The sequence below is a fragment of the Taeniopygia guttata genome, chromosome 2 (genome assembly GCF_048771995.1).
Source record: "Taeniopygia guttata chromosome 2, bTaeGut7.mat, whole genome shotgun sequence".
NCBI classification, from domain to species: Eukaryota; Metazoa; Chordata; class Aves; order Passeriformes; family Estrildidae; genus Taeniopygia; species Taeniopygia guttata.
Genome location: NC_133026.1, coordinates 2,637,218 through 2,660,460, shown reverse-complemented (window position 1 = coordinate 2,660,460; position 23,243 = coordinate 2,637,218). Strand labels below are relative to the sequence as shown.

Sequence of the window (23,243 nt, the reverse complement as noted above, 5' to 3'; positions counted from 1 at the left end):
CTCTTCTGCACACCTCATGATTTACAATCTCTTCCTTAAGCAACGCTAAACCACAGTTGCTATTTTTAATTTCAGAAAATATTGCAGCCTTTTCCCCTTAGCTTTTTACCATTGACTGTCAGTGTGGCAGTTGTCTGCTGATCTCCACACACACAGGTGTAAACTCCAGCATCCTCCTCCTCCAGCTCATGGATGATCAGCTTTGCAACAGCACCATCCTGACTCATTTCATACTTTCTGCTCTCTTTGAGCACCTCCTGCCCTTTCTTCCACTCCACCTCAGCAGGTTTTGTCAGCTCACACTGCAGAGCAGCTGTGCCATTTTCCACAACTTCCAGGTCCCTCAGCTCTCTCTTGAATTCTGGAGGCAGCGCTGAGGAGTAAAAGAGTTACCACAGAGAGGGTGAATGTTCCTTCAAACGCAGCTTGGTGAGGTCCTGGGGGAGAGGTTTCATGGGGCAATACCAAGCCCTGATCCAGGTCAGTGGAACACAATGGAAAAACCTCCCCACCATCCCTGGACACTGGATCAAGGCAAGGAAAGTGAGATGAACCAGCACAGCTGAGGGGGACAAACACCAGCAGGGAATGTTTCTCCCAGTTCTACAAAAGGAGGAAGCACAGAGAGTCCAAAAGAAACCAAAAGCCCAAGCAAACAGAAAGGGACAGGAGTAGACCACAGAGATTTGGGCTGGTTTGGAGGACGTTCACCCCAAGGATTACATTACCATGAACTGTTAAGGCAGCCATGCTGGTCTTGTCTCCACACACACAGGAATAATCCCCACTGTCACTCAGGTCCAAGTCATGGACCACCAGCTCCACAGCACGTCCCTGCTGCTTCATGCTGTACTTGGTGCCCGAGGTGAGGATGTGCTGGCCCTTCCTCCACTGCACACAGGCAGGGGCCTTGCTCAGCTCACAGTGCAAAGTGGCTGTTCCACCTTCTGCCCCTTCCTGGCTCGTCAGTTCTTCTTGGAAAAACGGAGGCACAGCTGAGGGATGCAGGCAAAATGTGTTACAGACTGAGGGTGTCTCCAGGGAGGGGTGAGGAAGTGACAGGGGAAAGTTTGAAGGTTGTGACAGAGGAAAGTTGTCATGGACAGGTGAGTATCAGCCACAAAGAGAGGAAAGAGAAATGAAAACATCCTCGTGAGAATAGACATCCTAATCCTTTTGGATTTACCCTGGCTTCCTACAGCAAAACTGCACAGTCCTCAACCTGCTTTCTACCAGGTTCCTCCTCATAAAAAAAGCAGAACACCAGTTCTGAGCTCCTCAATTCACATGTACTGCTGTCTTCCACAAACTTCATGGCTTTGCACTCTCTTTTCCTACTCACAGAGCTGCCCTGCTGTGCTCTGCCTGTTGACACAGCTCCTTACTCTTCCTCACTCATTATTCCTTGAGATATCCTTGGAGAGGAGCATCCAGGACTCACAGATTCTTCTTGACCCCAAAGCAAATCTCCAGCTGCTGAATTCCAGCCTGGGTTCTTGTCTCAGAACACATTTTTCCATTTAACATAATTCTTGTACCCATTATAAGTTGCATCCTTGAAATAAATGTGGTGACTTTCACATATGTCCCTCTATTAACCAGCTGGGATAATGGGATATTTCATCTGTTTTACAAGGTTGGATATCTCAAATCCCAAAATTAGTGTCCAGTATTAGAGACTTAGTTAAAATATCCAGGCTAAAAAACAGGCTTAGCCCTGATTTGGCACATTTCCCGTTCCAGCAGTGTTAAGCTGAAACACCAGCCTTGTTTCTCCAACAAATTGTTCTTCCAGCAAAGGAAGACCAGAAGGAGGTCACAGAAAGAATTTATTCTTTCCTTAGAAAAATCAGTCTCCTAATGGAAATCTATCTTTGGACATCAGGACAGAGATTATGAGCACAAAACCTAAAATGGGCACAAAACCCAAAATGGGCACAAAACCCAAAATGGGCATAACTTAGTGCAGAGGAAATTATAACTAACAGAGCCTAATTCTGAATACTCCTTATTCCCTCTAGTAAAATGGTTGGTATTGAGAATTCCAGAAAGGAATGGCAAAGAATAAACAGATTTGTGGTTTAGAGAATAAATGCAGGAAAAGAAAGACCAAAGAACAATGGGGTTACATGGTAGGAAAGGAATGGCAGAAGGGAAGGAAGAAAGGAAAGCAGGCTTGTGTTTAAGGAAAGGAAAAGGCAAAAGGATGGCACAGAGAAATGCAGACAGGTATTTTCCAATTCCCACAGCCTGCAGGTGAGGAGGGGCAGGGAGCATTTTTAACTTAATGGAAGTTCAGTTAATAAGGATGAAGAGACAGATGTGGAACATTGAACAGCTTTGAGCAGAGGACAGAGGTTTCCAGCCAGGAAAGAGGAGGTCTGGGATGAATTTACCCTGTACTGTCAGGACAGCTGTAGTCTGCTGCTCTCCACACACACAGGTGTAGGCTCCTGCATCCTCCTCAGCTATTTCATGGATCACCAGCTCTGCCTTGAGCCCTTCCTGCCTCATTTTGTATTTCCCACTTGCTTTGAGGATCCTCTGGTCCTTCTGCCACTCCACCGGAGCAGCCTTGGAGAGCTCACAGAGCAGGGAGACTTCTCCACCTTCTTCTGCTTCCTTGTCCTTCAGCTCCTCCTTAAAGAGTGGTGGCAGAGCTGGAGGATGCAACATGGACAAAGGGACAGCAGAAAACCAGAATTAAAACCCTCCTTCCTTTTTTGAAATTATTTCCAGTCTTGCCTTTTTTTTTTCCAGCCTATTATAAATATTCAAAGCCATAACCAAGTTCAGGATCTGAAAATGTCTTACTTCAAGCATAATGTGGTTTCAGTCACCCTAAGAGATCAGTTGCCTGGGTTTTTGTTGTTATTTATAGTGAAAGAACAAAACAGAAAGACCCAGACCTCAGATCAACAGCACTCACAAATAATGCTGCTGAATACAGAACTATTTTACCCACACAATTGGCATTTTTTGGAGGCTGCTGTTGTTAGTTCCTGGTTTGTTTTTATTAAGCTGTCACAGCCCCATCTAGATGAAACCAGACAGATAACCAAATAAAACAACTCCTAGTTTTAAATTGAAGTTTGAAGGGCCATTAGATCTAATAAGAATTTTAGATTCTTATTACTCCTCATTTTGGAAACCATAATTCAAACACAAAACAACCTACGGGAATTAAGCTCTGGAATGATAACACTTATCTCACTCTGCATGTCTGACTTCTTGAAAGAATCTGAAACCTTCAAAAAGAAAAAAATGGCCAGAGAATTTCCTCCTCTTTCTGCTGCCCCAGCCCTTACTTCTCCTTTTCCAGTTCCTGGAGAAGAGGGACCTCATATCTGGGTGTTTTGGAGAAACTCTGGTGGACTGAAGTGACCTACGGGGTCAGAGCTGGAAAATGCAAATATCCAAGAAGAGGAGAGTTGCACAGAAGGAAATGTCTCATTTTGTCCTTTTAAAGGACAGATTAATAACAACCAAAAAATTCACCATGAGCAACTCTTTCTCAGGAAGAAATGAGTTATAAATAGAATGAAGGAAGAGGAAGGGATAAAAACAAACTACTGACCCAGGGGAGAAATTACTACATTTCAGAATTATGTCTATCTTAAGAGATATTTATCAATTTTAATAAGTTCTTTTTTACCATGAACTGTTAAGGTTGCTCTTGTCTTCTGGTCACCACACACACAGATGTAATCTCCAGCATCTTTTACTTCTAGGTCACAGATGACCAGCTCTGCAGTGGTGCCAGACTGTCTCATTTGATATTTATCACTTGTTTTGAGCACTTTGGGCCCTATTTTCCACTGCACTGGAGCTCCTTTGGTTAATTCACATCTCAGAGTGACTGATGCTCCTTCTTTGGCTTCTTCATCCTTCAGCTCTTCCTTGAAAAGCACTGGCAGGGCTGGGAAAGGAAAGCCAGTAGAAAGTGCATTTAAACTAAGTGATCAGCATTGTGAATTCTCAGCTGAAGTTCAAATCTGGCCAAATCAGGGGGTTGAGGTTATCACTATGAAGATGTGGAAAACTGAATCCAGCAGTAAGACAGGAAGTGCTGAGAGGACAGGTTAAAGTGCAAGATTTAAGGTAGAATTCAAAGGATTTATCTCAGGACAGAACATCTCAGCTGGTCGAACATTTCCTGGGGGCAATTCCCTTAAACATACAATGCAGCAGTGTGTCTGCAGGGAGAGACAGGCCTGAGCTCAGCTCCCTTTTCAGCAATGCCAGACAAGAAATAAACACCTGAACAAGACCTGGACAGAAGTTAACAACTCCATGGACATTTCAGAGAAGCAGAAAATGGACAATGATCTGCATTTACCCTTCACTGTCAGAGAGGCTGTGCTGTGCTGCTCCCCACACACACAGGTGTAATCTCCTTCATCCTGCAGCTCCAGGTCACGGATTTCCAGCTCTGCCAGGGCACCTTCCTGCCTCATGATGTACTTTTCACTTGCCCTGAGAGTTCTGTTCCCTTTCTTCCACGCCACAGCTGCAGCCTTGCTCAGCTCACAGCGCAGAGTGGCCGTGTGGCTTTCCGTGGCTTGCAGGTCCTTCAGGTCTTCTTTGAAAAGGGCTGGCAGGGCTGAAGGTCACAAAACGCACAGAGGACATTAAAAATGACATGTGGCACACAGGTGACAGAGGGGGTGGGGTGGTACAGCAGCAGAGAACACTTTAGGGTGGAAACAGGGTGTTTTTCTCATAATTCCAGGACGTTGGACAAACCAAAAGACAGGAAGAGAAAAGCAGCATGGATACAAGCAGATCTTACAGAGAGTTTACAGATTTAAAGGAACAATTCAGCCACAGATGAACACACAACCAATATCAAGGAGCTGGCATAGAAATCCACAATAATACAGAGACGTGTATGATTTTTACCATGCACTATCAAGGCCGCTGTTGTCTCCTGCTCTCCACACACACACGTGTACTCTCCAGCATCTTTCAACTCCACATCCTGGATAAGCAGCTTCCTGACCGTGCCCTCCTGCCTCATTTTGTACTTGTCACTGGCTTTGAGCAAAGTGCTGCCCTTCCTCCACTCCACGGGGGCAGCTTTGGTCAGCTCACACCTCAGAGTGGCCGCTTGACCCTCGGTCACCTCCTCGTCCTTCAGGCTCTCCTGGATGCCTGCAGGCAGCACTGAGGATGCAATGGGGACAGGGTTAAAGGGAGCAGCATACACAGGTGAGGACATGGGTGTGATGCCTCAGGTTTCAGCTTTTACATTTTCAGGTTCTGTGTTGCTTTATTGTGCAGTTCTGAGCTTCATATCAGGGCATGGTGAGCTCTCTGCACAGAGCAGGGAGACAAAACAATTCCTTCTCCAGCTGGGCACCAAGGACAAATGATCCAAATCTCAGCCCAGGAGCACAAACACCATGGGCTGGAGAGAGAAAAACAAGCAGGATGGGACTGCCTGGGCTAAAGCTGGAATGGGACAATGAACTCCAAGGTGCCAATGGAGCAGAACTGATCCCAGGGAGAGCCCCCGGGAGCGCTCGTGCATTTTGGGGCCATTTTGGTTCATCTTGGGTGCAGCCCTGGCTGGGCTCTGGTGCTGCCCAGGGTGGATCCATGGAGGGGATCCTTTAATAAATCCCGAATTTATTCCTTAGCTCTGTCCAGCCTCTGTTCTAGGTCAGATTACACAAGGCATCAGGTGGGAAAGTGTCTTCAGGCTTGACCTCACATCTGCTTCAGGAATTAGATCCTAAAACCACTTTGTACACAGAACTGGGGAAAATTTTTACCCCTAAATCACAAAATCCATTCCCTTGGTCATGCCATGCAAGGTCAGACTCAGAGGAACTGTGCACAGATAACAATGACCATGGTGATAAAATTAATTCCAACCATAATCTCAAGAATGATGGCACCAGATGGAGCTGGTCATTACCATGCACTGCTAAGGAAGCTGTGGACTGCTCCTCCCCACAGACACAGGTGTAATCCCCAGCGTCGCTCTGGGTCAGGCTGTGGATCACCAGCTCTGCTGTGACATCCTTCTGCCTCATTTTGTATTTCTCGCTAGGTTTGAGGGCTGTGTGTCCCTTTTTCCACTCCACTGGGGCAGGTTTGGTCAGCTCACAGTGCAGAGTGACTGCTTCACCCTCCTCGGCCTCCTCATCTCTTAACTCTTCTTTGAACAGAGCAGGAAGGGCTGAGAAACAGAGCAGCAAAGGTTTTCATGACAAGCAGCTCTTGACCACCAAAATAAACCATGTTCACCAATATCCATCCCTGCCGTTTGCTGACATGAAGATCATCTCACAGAAGGAAAATGCTGATTTGTATTATGGATAAAAATGATCTCATAATTTCTTTCAGCAAATATTAAATGAATTTGCTGATTGGTTTAGAGATGTATGGAAAATAAACAGCAGAAATGGGGAAACTTCATGTATGATCAAAACTGGAACTTTCTCAGTATAATCCAGCCTAGAAAATTAATACAACAGGTTAAACCATGATCAGGAAAAAAGCTAAAGGAAAAAAACCAGAACCTTTTAATTTACAGTTTAAGGATGCCTTCAGACCTAGCCCAGAGTTAGGATAAGACTGAAGAGTAGAATCAGAGAGAGATCCTGAAGGTGCTTGGGTAGGAATAAAAAGGAAAGAGAAGGATGATGTAGCCACTGCAGAAATTTGCTGTAATTCCCTCACCCCAAGAAGTTCAGGTGCTTTCTGACACCTCGTCCGCTTGGGAACAACAAACAGAATTATTCAGAGTGTAAGACTGGATGGAAACATGGAAATATGTGGAAGCAATAGGATGGGATGGCATCCACTGGGTCTTTGGAATGGGGTGGAAACCACATTTGGATTTAAGGTAGCTAAGAAAGAACTTGAGAGGATAGTCTCCAATTCCTGACCCTGACCAACAAGAAAGGAATAATTGAGAAAAGGATCTGGAGGATAACTGTGCAGACATAATGTAAATAGATTAAAAAGAAGGAAAACAACAGGGGAAATGCTGGTCTGTCTCCTTTTCAGGAATGTGAATTGATGATGAGTGGACATGGGGAAAGCTGAAATGTTTAATTCCTTTTTCTTCATTATTACTAAATGTTAGTTTTAATTAAGGAAATAATATACATTCTGGCTTGGAAAAGAAAAAAAAATTAGAGAATATATAAATAAATAAATAATCAAAGCAGCTTGGTGTGATGGAATTTGTCCTGGAATTTTTAAGGTGCAGGCACAACCAATTTCAGACGCTGACAGTGACGCTGAAGAAATCAAAGAGAGTGGCTGATGTTCCTCAAGTATGGGAAAAAAACCAGAAACTAAGAGATGAAAAATGTACCTCAGATTGAAATATACACATTTATTTCTTGCTGTGTAAACTGAGATTCTAAAATCCCAGAGAGGAAAGAAAGAAAAATCACTTGTGTAAAGTCAGTAGAGCCAATAGAGCTCCAAATGTAAATGTCTGCTTTAAAATGAGCTGGAGGTCTCCCTGATTCCCCTGGTCAGAGTTTGATAGATCTCCATTGGCAAAAAATGGGAATTTGGGAATACTCTTCAGTCTGGAAGCTGAATCCCATTCATAATGCTTGCCATAGTAAAAGAGAGAGAGGACAGAGAGAGGAATTATGGCATCTCAATTTAATTATTTGAAAAACTCAGATTTGCCAAGAGCTTTTCTCTTCATGAAGGAGTGGACCAGGGTAATTTTTTTCTTGGTATAGCTTAAGCTTCCTTGACAGAAGGACATATTATATGTTCTATATTATTATTATTTTAGTAAAGTTTTAACTTTGATATAGGTGGAATTACAGAAGGGAAGTGCTACTAGTCTGAAAACCACAGTTGCAGGATATTGAACTGGGGTTTACACTCACAATGAAAGAATGAATTGAGCAGTTTCTCACTAGTCTGAGTTCAGGATTATTCAGAATTTTCTGTAGCAACTTGGACAATGAAATGCAAGGTTTCATTAATTTTGAAGATGATCTCAAGGTGGGAAGGAAGAAAGGGTAAAAACACTTATTTAAACTGGATTAAGATATAGAAGATTTGTATAAAGTAGTGGTAATAAAATAGCTTCAATTCAAAATGGCTTCAATTCAGCAAGGGCAGATGGAAAATACTTAGAAACAGTCAGTAACACAAATACAAGAAGAAGCAGATCTGCAGTGAGGGACTTGGGGTTACAAGAGTTTGTGGAGAAAATTCAAGTCAAAAAGTTCAAGCCTGATGCCAATAAATCCTCATAACTGAGATGTGCAACTTGGAGTGCCACGTTACTTCTTAATTTAAATTTTATACAAATATTTCTCTGCTTCAATAAGAAGTAATTATTTAAGCCAGTTCAAGAACTACTTTTGTTGATCTGAAGAAGAACTTTCTGGCAGTAATGATGGTGACTTGGGGCTCAGGGATGGACTGACCTGTACAAGTTCATTTCAATTCTATTTTCATGGTTAAATTGGAAGTGCAAGACTGAAGAAATCCTTGTTGTATTGGCAAATGCAAAGATGGGCAGAAAAGCAAAGAATTCAGGTCCCTGAATTCAGACTTGCTGGATTTCCAGGTGAGAAAGAGGGTGAAACTGCTTCTGACTATCCTGTGTTAATAGTGAAAATAAAGTTTCCCTCTCTTCCATGGGAAGTTTGCAGATTAATTTGGCTGAGGACTGTGAAATATTCTCCTACTCTAATGCTGAGTATTCTGGAGTACCTGGATAAAAATCAACATTAGTCTTAGTCAAAGTTACAAAGAAAATTACACTGAACCAAGCTGTCTTTTCCTTATTTAAAATTACTTGTCAAATCCTGGTGCAACTTGAAATAAAATTGTTCTTTTAAAGAGCTGTGAATGTTTCTGCTGCTCCATGTGTCTAGGTTCAAGTCAAAAGTGAGTAAAATAGAATTTAAAAAAAGAAAATTTGTGACATCCTTCAGCCTTTACAAAGAAATACAGCTCTGCACCGACAAGAGCAGGAGGATAAACAGGGAAAAATGTAGTAAAATCAACGGAACTACAATCGTGGTTAGAATTAGACAAAAACCACAATAAAAAGAAGAAAGTCTGTTCCAAACAGAATTAATGACGGCAAGATTAGAGAAAGAACTCGTGGTGTGTGAGTACTGAGGCTGGCAGAGGAGGAGGGACAAGCACCACCCAAAAAGGTCCCATTTCTGCACTCTTTACCGTGCACTGTCAGCGTTGCTGTTGTCTTCTCCTCTCCACACACACAGGTGTATTCCCCAGCATCCCTGAGCTCCAGGGCATGGATCAGCAGCTGGGCTTGGCTGCCCTCCTGCCTCATGGTGTATTTCTCACTGGCTTTGAGCACTTTGTGTTTCTTTCTCCACTCCACGGAGGCAGCCCCGGACAGCTCGCACTGCAGAGTGGCTGTTGCACCTTCTGTGGCTTCTGCATCCCTCATCTCCTTCTGGAAATACACAGGCAGGGCTGGGGGGGTCAAAAGGAGCAGAATGTGGGACCATGGCAGCAGCTCGAGTAACCATTTCACATGGTCTGACAAGCACAAGTGATCAACAAAGCCTTTCCTAATCCAATCCCTCAGGACTGATGGCTGCTCTGAGGACCATAAGAGACTGGCTTTGGAAAGCTGGAAAACACCTCATTCACAAGTCAGAGAGGGATTTTTATGGTGAAGTCCATGGTGTGAAGTGAAGAACCACATCAGCCTCAATTCAAACCTGCATGACTGAGACCTAGCTTGGATATTGCCTGCTAGAATGGAAAATAAAGCCTAACCAAAGCATCTAAATTCTATGGAAATGCAAATTGTTACTAAAAAAGTTCATAAATTAACCTATATCTGAGGCATTGGTTTCACTTTTCCATGAGGGACCTTTAAAAGTTCCTTTCCAACTCAAATCATTCTTTAGTTTCACCTCATACAGTTGTCTAGCAGTGCTTGACCATCCAATTATACTGAAACACTGATAATGGTCTCAAAAACATCTCATCAAAAAATCTTTTCAACTTTATGATTGTAACATCTATACAACCAACATCACAATAATGTGATTTTCCATTTCTCAGCACCTACTGCTGAACATAAGGATCAAAAAAATTAGTTAGCACCAGGATGAATATCTGCAATTTCTGCCATGAACCTCCAACCTGTGCCTGACACTGACCAATGCATCCAAGAATTTAATCCCATATCCAACCAGATATTGCTAAACTCATCAGAAACAGAGCTGCACTTGCAAAGCTGACACTCCTATGCTCTTAAAAAAAATAAATAAATAAAAACTGTTTGAAAGCCATCTCTAATCATGATCTATTTCCTTTTTTTTTTGTTTATTTTTACCATTCACTTTGAGCGCAGCCGTGGTTTCCTGCTCTCCACAGGAGCACGTGTAATCTCCAGCATCTGCCAGGACTAAATCATGGATCACCAGCTCAGCCACCGTGCCCTGGCAGCTCATGGTGAACTTGTCACTTGTGCCCAGGGTTTTGTCTCCTTTCCTCCACGCCACAGCAGCTCCAGCTTTGCTCAGCTCACAGCAGAAAGTGGCCGTGCCCTTTTCTGTGCCTTCCACGTTCTTCAGCTCTTTCTTAAAGTGGGGAGGGAGGGCTGAAGATCACAGGTGAAAGAAAGCACTTTAAAATTGAGCAAACATCGTGTCTTGGCTGCTTCGCTGAATTAAAACACTTTAAAATGTTTTAGAATGCGCAGAACCTGAGAGCAAAGGATCATTTCAGGGGCATCCCTGACTTGTGCCTTGCAAGACACCACATTGACAGAATTCACAGAACTCAGCATCTCACAATGACTTGGAAATCAGTGTTGATTTATAACAACTCTGAGAACCATAAAAGAGTGAGTTTGGATAGCTTGAAAACCCCTTATTCATAAATCAGAGGGTTTTTTAAATTATATGAGACACAGCATGACATGGAGAGCCACACCAGTCTCAGTCCCTGAGCTCTCACTGATTTGGAAATCTATAAAACTAAAATATCAGTACTGGGAGGTATATTTAAAAAGCATGTTAAGATATAACAACAGAAATCTGATCCCAAGACTCAAGGAACTATGCACAGCTCTTCCTCAAAACCAGATTAAGAATTAAAATTATCACCATGTTGTTTAAAATTAAAATTTCATCACTTTTCAATTCAATCCAAGAAAATCAAGCATAATCTCAGTGATATGCCCTATAGAAATTAATGAGTGAAAATACTTCAAAGTGCTATTTCTGACTTCATCAAGCTTTTCATTTTCCACTTCCAGCTTCCATCAACAGGAAAGAACAGGGACTGAAAAGAATCTGTGATGCTGTTTATCCATCCCAAAGGAAGGGCTTTCAGTGGAAGATATTTCCAGTGGTTGGAACAGCTGCCACAACATCTTAAAATAACAGAAGGGATCAAGAGCAGATTGTGATCCCACAGGAGGATCACAGATGACAATGCAGAAAATTCCTATTAACCCAGATATTTTACCATGCACTGTCAGGGAAGCTGTGCTTGTCTTGTCTCCACACACACAGGTGTAATCTCCTGCATCTCCTTCCTCCAGGCTGTGGATTGTCAGCTCAGCAGTGGTGTCCTTCAGCCTCATTTTGTATTTTTCACTAGGTCTGAGCACCTCCTGCCCCCTCCTCCACTGCACCGGGGCGGGTTTGCTCAGCTCACACTGCAGAACAGCCGTCCTGTTTTCTGTGCCTTCCACATTGACCAGATCTCTTTTGAACAGTGCAGGCAGAGCTATGGGGTGCAACATAAACAGAGAGGACATCAAAACCATTAACCAGACCTTGGGGAACTCGGGGCTGGGGCCTGTGGCCAGTCCTTCACCATTACAGGAAAACAAATCAGTCTGGAAAGCTGCTTCTAACAAAAAATTACTGCAGGATCCCACTGGGATAATTTCCACCATGACCTGCTTCTAACATTAACTTGCTCATATTCACCACTTCACAGCTGATTCCAATACTCCTCTCTACCTATTTCACTAAGAAATATTCTATCTTGAACATTAATGACCTCAATTTTAATTAAAAGTCATCAGCCAGGGTGACAGCACTGCTGGAGATCCCTGCCTTTCCTAACACCATAATTTATATTTATGGTTCAGGAAAAAAAAAAACAACCTAGTAATATAGCTTCAAGTGCACCTTTAACCCAAGATTTCCAAGAACATAATGGCACTACTATCAGGATTACAGAGGGTTTTAGCAGCCTTCAACAAGTTGTCTTATGATGCCACTAAAATAAAATGGAAGTGACTTGCATAGGGATGAAAGAGATAGGTCAGAAGAGGGAAGGAACATAAATTCCTCCAGCTGAGAGAAAGAAGATGAAGCAAAAGTGTGCAGAAAATCTGGAAGAATACTTTTGCCTCCTCAATTTCCACTTGCCTTTGGCAGCTTTTTATCCATAAGAGATATCTTAAATAAAAGCTGTTCTTCCATCTATGGGAGCTGTACATGAACTGTTCCTTCTGGAGGGGCAAGCAGAGCTCATCATTGTTCACTATGGCAGAGCCAGGAACAAAATTTCCCCCATTATTCCCTAAGTCAGGACCTGCAGAATAATGCTGAGAGGTGAGGATTTATATAAGTACCAAGTTCTCAGCAGAATATACCACAGTCCTGCAGAAGAGGAGAGTGGTCACTCATTCCTGAATGGAAAAACCTCTCATTGACTGAGCTCAGCAGATTTAAAGAACTTCCCTTCATGTTAAGCATGAAAATTCACTGATGACACAATGAGAAGCCCCCTGAGAACAATCTTCTGCTGGAGGTCTGCTCACTCTTGCTCCCTGAGATGAGAAATTCTCACAGCTTCTCTTTACTCTGATATAAAACAATCAGTTTCCAACTGACAGACAGTGGGAGATGGGATGAAACAGCACCAGCAAACCAGGAAAATGCTGCAGAATCAAAACACCAAAGCAAGTGGGAGGGAAGAGAGAAAAGGGGCGTCCTTGAGGTACTGCTATCCCAACAGAGAACGGCTTTTTTACCGTGGACTGTCAAGACAGCCGAGGTCTTCTGGTCTCCACACACACAGCTGTATTCTCCTGTATCTTCCACCTCCAGATCTCGGATCAGCAGCTCTGCAGCTGTATCTTCCTGTCTCATCCTGTACTTTTCACTTGGCTTGAGTGCCTTGTCCCCTTTTTTCCACTCCACCGGGACGCCCACCTTGCTCAGCTCGCAGCGCAGAGTGGCTGTTGCACCGTCTGTGGCTTCCCTGTTCTTCAACCCTTCCTTGAAAAATGCAGGCAAAGCTGAAGGACAGCAATATCAGCAGTGAGATGTAGCACTCCAAAGAGTTAAAATTATGTTTAAGCTTCCTTTTCCCTCTGATTTACCAACACAAGAATAGAGATTCTCATGGGTCTCCATGAATCAATGTTGGGAAAGAAATGTCATCACCAGGAGAGGATTTCATGATTGCAGTCATCCATTGAGGTATTTTACATGTACTTAGAGTCACAAATCAATACAAATAGAGGTCGAAACGCCATTTTTTTTCCCCTTGTGAAATTTCAATCAAAAAGAACAAACACCAATTTGAAATTTCTGGAAAGAAAATGGTTTTCTTTTATGACATTTTAAACCACAATGGGAGGATGTTTGCAGTTTCCACATACTTAAGCAAACAAAGAGACATTTTACATTTAAAAAAAATGAAACACTGGAGTTTCATTTTAAATGTCAGTTTGAAATGAAATTGTTCATTTCAATACACGGTGGGAAAACAAGATTTTTCACCTGAACTGACATACCCTTTCAAAGATGTCAGGTTCAGTAAAAATCCAAGTTCTCCCTGAGAATGGTTGTCCTTTAGAAGTTCTGGGCTTGTTTTACACAGAACACCAACTGAATTCCATGACAACTGGGCTGTAAGCATAAAAGCACTTTGTTGTCTCAGGAATGGAGTATGAGCATAAGATTCCACAGAATAACCTAACTTTTTGGAATTTTACAGAACCTTAAAATCCCTAAGACATAATCCCTTTGAAGCAACACATTTTTGTCTTCAGCATAATGGGGAGTTTAATAAAGGACCTTTCAAAAAAGCAAAATAGAGGCCCCTAATTAAAAGAGTGGCAGCAATCCTGGTTGCCTTACTCTGAGCTTGGACACCGATATCCCTCTTGTGCCACAAATTCCAGCTGCACGGATGCCAATGGATGCATTTCACTGGCATTGGTGAGCTGTGGATAAAGGTCTGGCTGAAGAGGGAGATGAGAGTGTCACCAGGGGTCTGCCCAAAGAACAGAGAAATCAGGGTAGTTACTTTCAGGATGTGCCTGGTTTTGTTTGTTTTACCATGAACTGTTAAAACTGCCATGGTCTGCTGGTCTCCACACACACAGGAATAATTCCCAGCATCCGCCGTGTCTAGATTTTGGATTGTAAGCTCAGCCACGACACCTTCCCGCTTCATTTTGTATTTGTCACTCGGCTTGAGGGTCTTGAAGCCCTTCTTCCACTCCACGTTAGCAGCAGCCTTGTTCAGCTCACAGCTCAGGGAGACACTTTTACCCTCGGTGGCTTCTTTGTCTGTGAGTCCCTTGGTGAAAAGAGCAGGCAGGACTGCAGAGCAAACACGGACATGGCATCAGCCCTGGGAAAACCTGAATCCATGACTTAATCCCTCTCTTATCTCCCTGCAGCCACCAGACCTTCTTGGTCTCCTCCAGGATTTAGCTCCTCCACAATTTTTCTCCAAACTCTAACCCTTCAAAAGATAATTCAGTCTATTTTTTTTTCTCTCCTCACGCTTCAAACCTTCCTTTAAATTCAAGTCTATCTGCAAATTACTTGACAAGCCAGCTACCCTTTACTTCATACAGCATAAAATCAAAGACATATAATTACAGGCTATATTTCAATATGAGACCCAGAGCATTTTGCTTCCCTTGAGAAAAGCATGAGTTCTACAGAAGGGCCTGATTCATGGCACTGTCTGAATTTTTATAAACGAGAGTCCCTTAAAGCAGAGCAGTTGCAAACATGCTGTCAGATTTTTGCAGAAATTAAATATTTGCTTGTGTTAAGCCAAAGTTGGTAAAAAAGAGGTGGGAATAGCAGGAGCATTAAAAGCCTATTTTTTATTAAGATTGTCCTTGTGTAGCACCATAAGTTGATGAAAACTTGTTCCTCTTAGGAGAAACAAGTGCCATGGTCTAAGTAATGAAAAATGAATATTTTTCGCACTTTTAGGTCAGTTCCTGTGGGACAACTTCTAAACAAGAAGCTATTCTGGACTAAGGAGGTTGTGTTGAGTTGGGAACCTGTTCTCCACTTGTCTTTTGACTAAAGCACCTTGGAAGCACATCAAGAAGGTATCAGGTGAAAGGAGAAAAAGAGAGAAGGAAGAAAGGATAGGAAAATTAATCAGCAGAAAGGAGGATTGGAAGTACACAGGGATCAGAGGAAGCAGAAGTAAGAGAGGAAGAGATCTTGGAATTACACAGGTTGACTTGGAACATGCGCTGAGAATTTCTTTTTTACCATTTACTGCCAGAGCAGCCGTAGTCTGTCGGTCTCCACACACACAGCTGTAATCCCCAGCATCTGCCAAATCCAGATCCTGGATTGTCAGCTCCACAAAGGGACCTTCCTGCTCTATTTTGTACTTTTCACTCGGCTTGAGCACCATATTCCCCTTTTTCCACTCAACTGGGGCTGATTTGCTCAGTTTGCAGTGCAAAGTGACTGCCTCCCCCTCTGTAGCTTCCTTGTTCATCAGTTCTTCTTGGAAGAGGATAGGCAAGGCTGAAGGATGCAACACCAACAGAGAAGGAATCAGCACCAGAATGAAATGTACTGGAGTTACTGGGCTGCAGAGTGTACACTCAATCAAAAATGCTCTGTTTCTAGGTGGGTACCATTGAAAAAGGGGGTAAAACCTCCTAGAGGAGAGAGAAATAAATTAAACAATATACAACGTACAGGTGCTGTCTCAAGGCAAAAAGAAAAAAAATAGCACAAGGGAATATTCGCTAATAGGGCAACTCTCTGGCACTACAGAGCCAAGAATATGAAAACCCTAATAAATCACACTCTGGTTGACCAGGAATGCTGCCAAAACTGCTGCGTTTGGGGTTTAAAGAGAAACGTGGGTAAGAGGGTTACCATTCACTCTCAAAGCAGCTGTGCTCTCCTGCTCTCCACACACGCAGGTGTAGCTCCCAGCATCCGTCAGGTCTAGGTCTTGGATAACCAGCTCGACGAAGCGCCCTTCCCGCCGTGTTTTGTACTTCCCGTCTGGGACCAGCACCTTCCCGTCCTTCCTCCACTGCACGGAGCCGCCCGGCCGGCTCAGCTCGCACTGCAGCGTCGCCGTCCCGCTCTCCGTGGCCTCCTCGTTCCTCAGCTCTTGCTTGAAATGGACTGGCAGGGCTGAGAGATGCAGAATGAAAAGGGATTGCCACCCTAGACCCCACTCAGAGGCCGAGTCGTGATTTGTCGTGTGTCTACCTAAGCCTTACTCCAACACCCCTATCCCTTAAGCACATCCTTTTTTCATGGATGGGAAAAGAAATTCTCTATTGAATTATTCTGTGGGAATCAACAAAACCATGACTTTGGCTGAGATCAAACTCATTCTCATCATTACACATGATGAACCCTCTGAAACAGAAAATCCTTAAGGAATCTTATGTTTCCGTGCTAATTCAGGAAAACACACATGCAGGACAACATCCTTCACTCGAGGGAAGGTGAGAAGACAACACAACACACACATGTCCAACATGGGATATAATGAAATGAAGACTGGGGACAGGAGTGACACGAGCAAGTGAGTGGAAGGAAGCAGTACGTGAAGGAAGTTGTGTGGGAATGTACAGAGAGAAGGACGGAAGAGGTGGACAAAAACATTCCAGAGTTTCACAAGTTATTTCTGCCTTTTTACCATTCACTGACAAAGCTGCTGTGGTTTTTTGGTTCCCCACTAGACATGAATAGTCTCCAGCATCCTTTGGCTCCAGGTCATGGATCAGCAGCTCAGCCACGGTGCCCTCCTGCCTCATCTTGTACTTGTTACTGGCCCGGAGAAGAGTTTGTCCCTTCCTCCACTCCACGGGGGCCTCTGTGCCCAGCTGGCACCTCAGGGTGGCTGTCCCACCTTCCACAGCTTCCACGGGCTTCAGCTCTTCCTTGAAGAGCACGGACACAGCTGAGAAGTGAAGCATTCTCAGTTTACTTCATCGTCACCACCTGGTGACCTCACACAGGACTTACAGCCAACACAAATTCAAATTCTCTTGGCACACACAGCAAAGAAGCTCTGACCTACCTGCACCTCCAGGAGTCTGCTGATATTTACAGTAGCAACAAGAGTTTTGGACTAAATAACAAAAAGAACAATTATTTTCTAATAATTAGAACACCAGAATGATTGCCCTTCTGCTGCCCAAAGTTATTGGTCACAGACCTGTAGAAACTTGTTGAGAAAGTGGAGAGAAGAATGGAATATTCTTTGATAAAAGGCACAGCTGAGACCTTTCTTACCTCTTGGCTTAGAGCTTGGACAGTCACCTCTATCCAAAGCATAAGAGACATTTCACAGAGAAGAAAATATATTATTTTGTCAAGTACCCTTGATTGACACATTTTAGCATGACATGTAAATTTCATCCCAAGAAAAACAAAGAACATAACGGACCCAGCCAGAGCTGCCTTTGGTGTGTGCTGATCCTTGTTCTCCTGAACACTCTCTGAAAGTGCCCAGGGTTAGCAGGACCATGGCAAGAACAACAACAAATGGTCACAAGCAGGTGTCTCATTCCTACCATGGATTTTGACTCGGGCTGTGGTCTGCTGGTCTCCAGTGTCACAGGTGTATCTTCCCGCATCTTCTGGCTCTGCATTATGAATCACCAGCTCTGCCACTGTCCCCTTCTGCTTCATTTCATATTTGGCACTTGCCTGGAGCGTGGCTTCTCCCTTCTTCCACACCACGGTGGCATCAGCTTTTGTGAGTTCACAGCGCAAGGAGACGGATTTCCCTTCTTCCACATCCGTGTTCTCCAGGGCTTGTTTGAAAAGCACAGGCACAGCTGGAACACAGAGCCAGGGGTTAAATCAAAATCAAATCCCCCCAGGAGAGCTGTCACCTCTTAAATCCAGGCCTCTTCCAAGTGAGCAGAGCAGCCCTAGGCCCTCCACTGGCTGGATGGCACAAGGAGATTCTGCACAAGGAGTGAATCTCTCCCTCTGATGTTTCCATCTCACTGTGGATTCCTAGAAATGTGGGGCAAGTTTCTTTTATTTTTAAAAAGGACCTTTTCAGATTCCTCTGGGCACCTTCACCTAATGAATTTCCTGCTCCTGCAGGGCTCTGAAATAATATTAATATCCTATATTTCTCCTGCTTTCTGCTCCAGCACACACTACTAAAGGCAGTGTATTTATTTAAGGGCAGTGGAGAGTGGAGATGGCACCTAAGAGTCTTTGAAAAGATGTTCTGGGGAGTCTGGAGTCTATTAATTACTTGACCACCTTCTGTTTTACAGGGATTGTATTTATCACATCCTTATACTCCAGTACTACTGGTCTCCACCTCCAACTCCAGTTTTAATCACAGCTACGTAAAGCAGCTGATAGGGCAGGAACTACAGCACAGAGAAAATTAATCCTTTGCACTTAATTTTCTTTTTTTTTTTTTTCCCCAGTGGACAGTTGCAGATTGAAAATCCCATACACAGAATATGAGTATATGAATGAAATACATCCAGGTGCCTATAAGAGTGCAATATTACCTTTAAATTTCACTTAAAGATGGTGCTGCCACAAAAAAAAAAAAAAAAAAAACAAAAAAAAAAAAAAACAAAAAAAAAAAAGAGTGTTATATGATTTTTAATAGAGCTAATGCAGTGTTGATTTTTGTTTAATAGAGCTAATGCAGTGTTATGTGATTTTTGTTTAATAGAGCTAATGCAGTGTTGATTTTTGTTTAATAGAGCTAATGAAGTGCTATGTGATTTTTGTTTAATAGCTCTATTAAGCACTCGATTAGGTGTGGCAATGTCTCAAATTGTACCCACCATTCACTTTGACCCGAGCAGTGGTTTTCAGTTCCCCAGCACTGCAGGTGTAGTCCCCAGCATCTACAGACTTCACATCTCGAATTATGAGCTCTGCCACAGTCCCATGCTGCTTGAACTCGTACTTCTCACTGGCACAGAGAGCAGTGTCTCCCTTCATCCACTTCACCAGGGTACCAGGTTTGCTGAGCTCACAGGTCAGCCTGACCTGCTTTCCTTCTTTGGCTTCTTCGTTTTGGAGCTCTTGCTTGAAAAGAACTGGTGTTTCTGAAAAAAGGAGTAGCACAAATGTTAAAAGAAACACGTGAGGTTGGAAATTACTTTTCTCTTTCAGAATCAGACTTTGCTTTTGAGACAGAAAACCACAGGAATGAAAAAGCATTAGCAAAGAGTAAACAGATCCTGACATCTCACATCTGGCTGCCTGCACTTTACAGCAGCAGCAAAAAAAAAAAAGCCAAACCTGAGGCCAGATGCTTATTTTCTTTTTAACCACTGTCTGCACTGCTGAAGATGCTGCTGCTCTTACTGCTTTCATTATTAACATCAGTGGCAGATGCTGCACTGCAGTTAATGACACAAACTGTGCTCCTGATGGTTGCTCAGGGCTGGACCACCAGCACAAAAAACATAAAACTCCATTGAGGTCAACTCACAGAAAACACATAGCACACAGAGGAATGGCAAAGCACTTTCTGTCATGATTTCTCATCATAAAAACCCCTAACAGTGTATTTTTTTTTTTATCCAGCATGAACACAGACTTAAAACCAGCACAGAGCAAACACAGAGAGGGAAGCACAGCTGAACGTGGCAGGGTCCCTGTGGAGATTCCCCTGCAGGCTCTGTCACAGCCTGGGGTCCAAGGCTTTAACGTGAGCTAGTGCAGGGAAGGCACTTTTGCGGGGAAAATAAACTCAACTGAAATGTTCAGATAAGGAAAAAATAAATTCTTCTTGAATTATGCTGTCCTAAGAATATGCAAGTCAGCTACTGACTGTGATGCACTAAACCTCTGGCTGTTGGAAATCTGCACGTATTTTCCTGTTCCCCTGGTGCCGAAACCCGGGACAAAATTTGCCCGGTGGACGGGTTTCACCTGGACAGAAGCAGCGGCCAGGACGGTGGAACCGTACCCAGGCGTAGGGGAGACGTCCCCGGACCCGCGAGCGTCATGGACAGCGTCGCCTGAGTCGTAAATATGAGGCAATAGAATATCGCGTTTAAGCTCAGAGACTTTTATCTTGCCATAGCAAGGCTGCCTGAGCTTGGAGCAGCCGAATGCTCAGTGGATGCCATGCATCCGGGAATATGGGAACAGTATACAGCCACGCTAGCCGAAGAAGCAAAATCCTCAAGCAAAAGCGTTACGGCACGGAGCAAAGTAAAAAAAACCCCGCGCAAAGCAATAGAAAAACAAAAGACGCAGAATGCAGCGCGCACGTGTTTATTAGTCAAACCCGAGCTCGGGGGGGGGGCGAAAGCGCAGACCGTCCCTGAGGAGGGTCCACCCGAGACCGGAGACCCGAGAGAGCTCAGCGCGACAACCCCTTCCCCGGATCAGAGCGCAGCCCGGCCCCGCCGGGGAGCGGAGCCCAGCCCGGCACAGAGGACCGTTCCCGCCGGAGCCCGGGGCGGCGCGTTCCGGGCGCCGCGGCCCCGCTTCCGCCGGAGCGCGCTCCGAACGCCGCGGCCCCGATCCCGCCAAGAATCGGACCCACCCGCGGCTCCGCGCCGCTTCCCCGCCGGCGCGCCGAGCGGAGCAGCGCCAAGCCCCGCCGCGGGGGCCCCCCGGGACGCCCCCACCGTGAAAGACCCCCGGGAAACCCCCGCCGCGGAAGAGCCCCAAAAAACCGCGGCTTGCCGATGCCTCCCGCCGCCGCCGCCGGTCAGGGGTCCGTTGCCAGAGGCGCAGCCGCGCGCGGGGCGCTCTTGGCGAGAGCCGGCGGGAGAGACCGGAGTCGCAGGGGCCGCGGCTCGGGGAGAATCCCCGGCCGCGCGGCCATGCGGCCGTTTTGAAAATGGCGCCGGGTGCCGCGGAGGGGGGCGGAACCCGGGCGGTCCCGGCGCGAAATCTCGGACACCGCGCGACTTCAGGAGCGCGCGCGCGCGGGAGAAAGGGGCGGAGAGCAGCTCGGGGCACAGAGCCAATCAGCGGCCGCGCCAAGAGCCGCCACCATATAAGGCAAAAACCACCCCCCGCAGGGGGCGCGGCGAGCCGGGGAGGCGGGAGCGGCGCCTCCCCCGCGGGGAGGAGCGAGCCCGGGGCCGAACAAAACGGCGCGGGGCCCCGGAAGTACGCTGGCATTTCATTTCCGGCGCGGAGCTTAGCAACAAATCTACCGGCCCCACAGAGCCGGCAGGAGCCAGCCCAAACTCCGAAACAAAAGATACAGAACCAGCACACTTTAAAACAAAACTGAATAGAGTTCTAAGCCGCACCGAAAAGCAGTCACAATACCCCTTAGAGCTGCGACAGAAAAGAGCATCTCGCCAAACAATACAGGTCCCAACCCCCGAACACACAAAGAGCGCGCGGGCGGGGGGGGGAGCGCGCGGGCGGGGGGGGAGCGCGCGGGCGGGGGGGGAGCGCGCGGGCGAACCCAGCCCCCTCCCACCGCAAGCGGCGCGCGCGCCGCAGGGTCAGCAAGAGACGCCCCGATACGGGACCCCGGGGTAGCCCTAGCCATGAAAGTGGGGAAAAAGCCCCCGGAGATGTAGGAGACATGCTGCCTCTGTGGCAATCAGAACCCCCATGTGGTAAGACCATGAGAGCCACTGCTGCACACCACTGCTAACAACCGAACTTGACCCTCAAAACAAAACTAATGAGAAGCTATGAGTTCTGTTTGCAGGGCACGCTTGTGAACCATCCCAGCAACACAGACTCTCCCAGCTGCAAATAACCATCAATAAAGACCTGCAGAAGATCGAGAAATCCATCTCCTACCTAGAAAGATCAATCTCTTCGCTTTCTAAAGTAATTTTACAAAATGAGCAAAAACTAAACCTTTTAAAGCCTTCAGCACCTGCCTTAAAAAATCTACCCTGATCTACTAAACCACCCTTTCCTTAACAAGTTACAAGTCTGTACCTCACTCCAATGTCTCTATTTACAACTACCTCATTTTGTATATGATAAAGAGGGGGGAGATGTGGTAAGATAGGGACAGGCGGAGCGGAAGATTACCGGAATGTCACGGAAAGAGAGGCCCCTTCCCCCCTTCTCTCTCCCCTGCTTATCTAGTTAACCCCAAGAGTCCCAGAAGAATGTAGCCACACCTGTTCTGGTAAATTTCCACTACCCACTGTCCCTGAAACCCCCAGCCCCCCTCTGACGTAGCAAAGACCCCCAAACCTATTTAAACCCATGAGATAAGATAATAAACGCTTTCGACCGTCCACCAAATTGGTGCCAGCGTGTGTCGTTAGTCCGAGTAGCCCGGGTGAAGCCGGGCTGCCGTGCTGTCTTCTTGTAACCAGGTCGCCGTTGTCTTTTATAAAGGCAACATCCCCTTTTACCTCCAGTTTGGGATACTCAGTGTTACATGAGTATTGAATTTCTATTTTTACTGAATTTCTATTTTTGCATTCTGCTGTTCTGATGTGACTGTGACAGATAAAGGGAAGTTTTTTAACAGTGAAATTCCTTGTAGACATCCTTAAGACTTGACTCCCTTGACCTGAATCTGTGGTTTCAATCCTACATCCATCCACACCCTTCTCTGTGAGGGGGAGAATGGGGCTGTTGTGGGAACATTACAAACATGGTTCTTTTCTAACAGAAAATTGTTCATCCAGGTCTTACTGGAGTCAACACAGATCTTTGTTTTGTGTGTAATGGATATTGGGAAAATATCCTTGTGCTACAGAGAGACAGAAAATCAGGATCATTAACAGCCAGCTCTTCTTCATTGCATCATCAAGGTCTTCTCTTTCTTGCACAGCTTCAAATTGGTTCTTTATGCTCTAGAAAAATCCTGTGAGCAGCTTGTCCCTCCTGCTTGGTGCTCTGGGGTTCACATTGACCATTCCAGCAACCCAAATGCTTTTTTTGTTCACGCTGACTTCCCTAATGAAGCTTCTGATCTGTCCATCCCAAGCTGCACACAGGACATCCTCTGGTCTGGATAAACACAGCCTGTGCCTGTAAAATCCTCCCTGTGCCTGCTCAAACCTGCCCAGGGGAGTGATTTCATTCACAGAGAGGTTTAAC

At 45.2% G+C, this 23,243-nt stretch overlaps 1 protein-coding gene across 1 annotated transcript in view; it reads right to left on the bottom strand.

Moving 5' to 3' along the window:
• OBSCN (obscurin, cytoskeletal calmodulin and titin-interacting RhoGEF) overlaps positions 1-23,243 on the bottom strand; it is a 181,499-nt gene that overhangs the window by 92,469 nt on the left and 65,787 nt on the right. The window contains exons 34-50 of the mRNA XM_072925248.1: positions 19,028-19,294; positions 17,774-18,040; positions 16,894-17,157; positions 16,113-16,379; positions 15,489-15,752; positions 14,301-14,567; positions 12,986-13,252; positions 11,461-11,724; positions 10,322-10,588; positions 9,184-9,447; positions 5,924-6,187; positions 4,903-5,166; positions 4,340-4,603; positions 3,656-3,919; positions 2,397-2,660; positions 729-995; positions 110-373 (exon numbers count right to left, since the gene is read on the bottom strand). Of these exons, the coding sequence (XP_072781349.1) occupies positions 110-373; positions 729-995; positions 2,397-2,660; positions 3,656-3,919; positions 4,340-4,603; positions 4,903-5,166; positions 5,924-6,187; positions 9,184-9,447; positions 10,322-10,588; positions 11,461-11,724; positions 12,986-13,252; positions 14,301-14,567; positions 15,489-15,752; positions 16,113-16,379; positions 16,894-17,157; positions 17,774-18,040; positions 19,028-19,294 (4,509 nt within the window). The remainder of the gene's footprint in view (positions 1-109; positions 374-728; positions 996-2,396; positions 2,661-3,655; positions 3,920-4,339; positions 4,604-4,902; positions 5,167-5,923; positions 6,188-9,183; positions 9,448-10,321; positions 10,589-11,460; positions 11,725-12,985; positions 13,253-14,300; positions 14,568-15,488; positions 15,753-16,112; positions 16,380-16,893; positions 17,158-17,773; positions 18,041-19,027; positions 19,295-23,243) is intronic.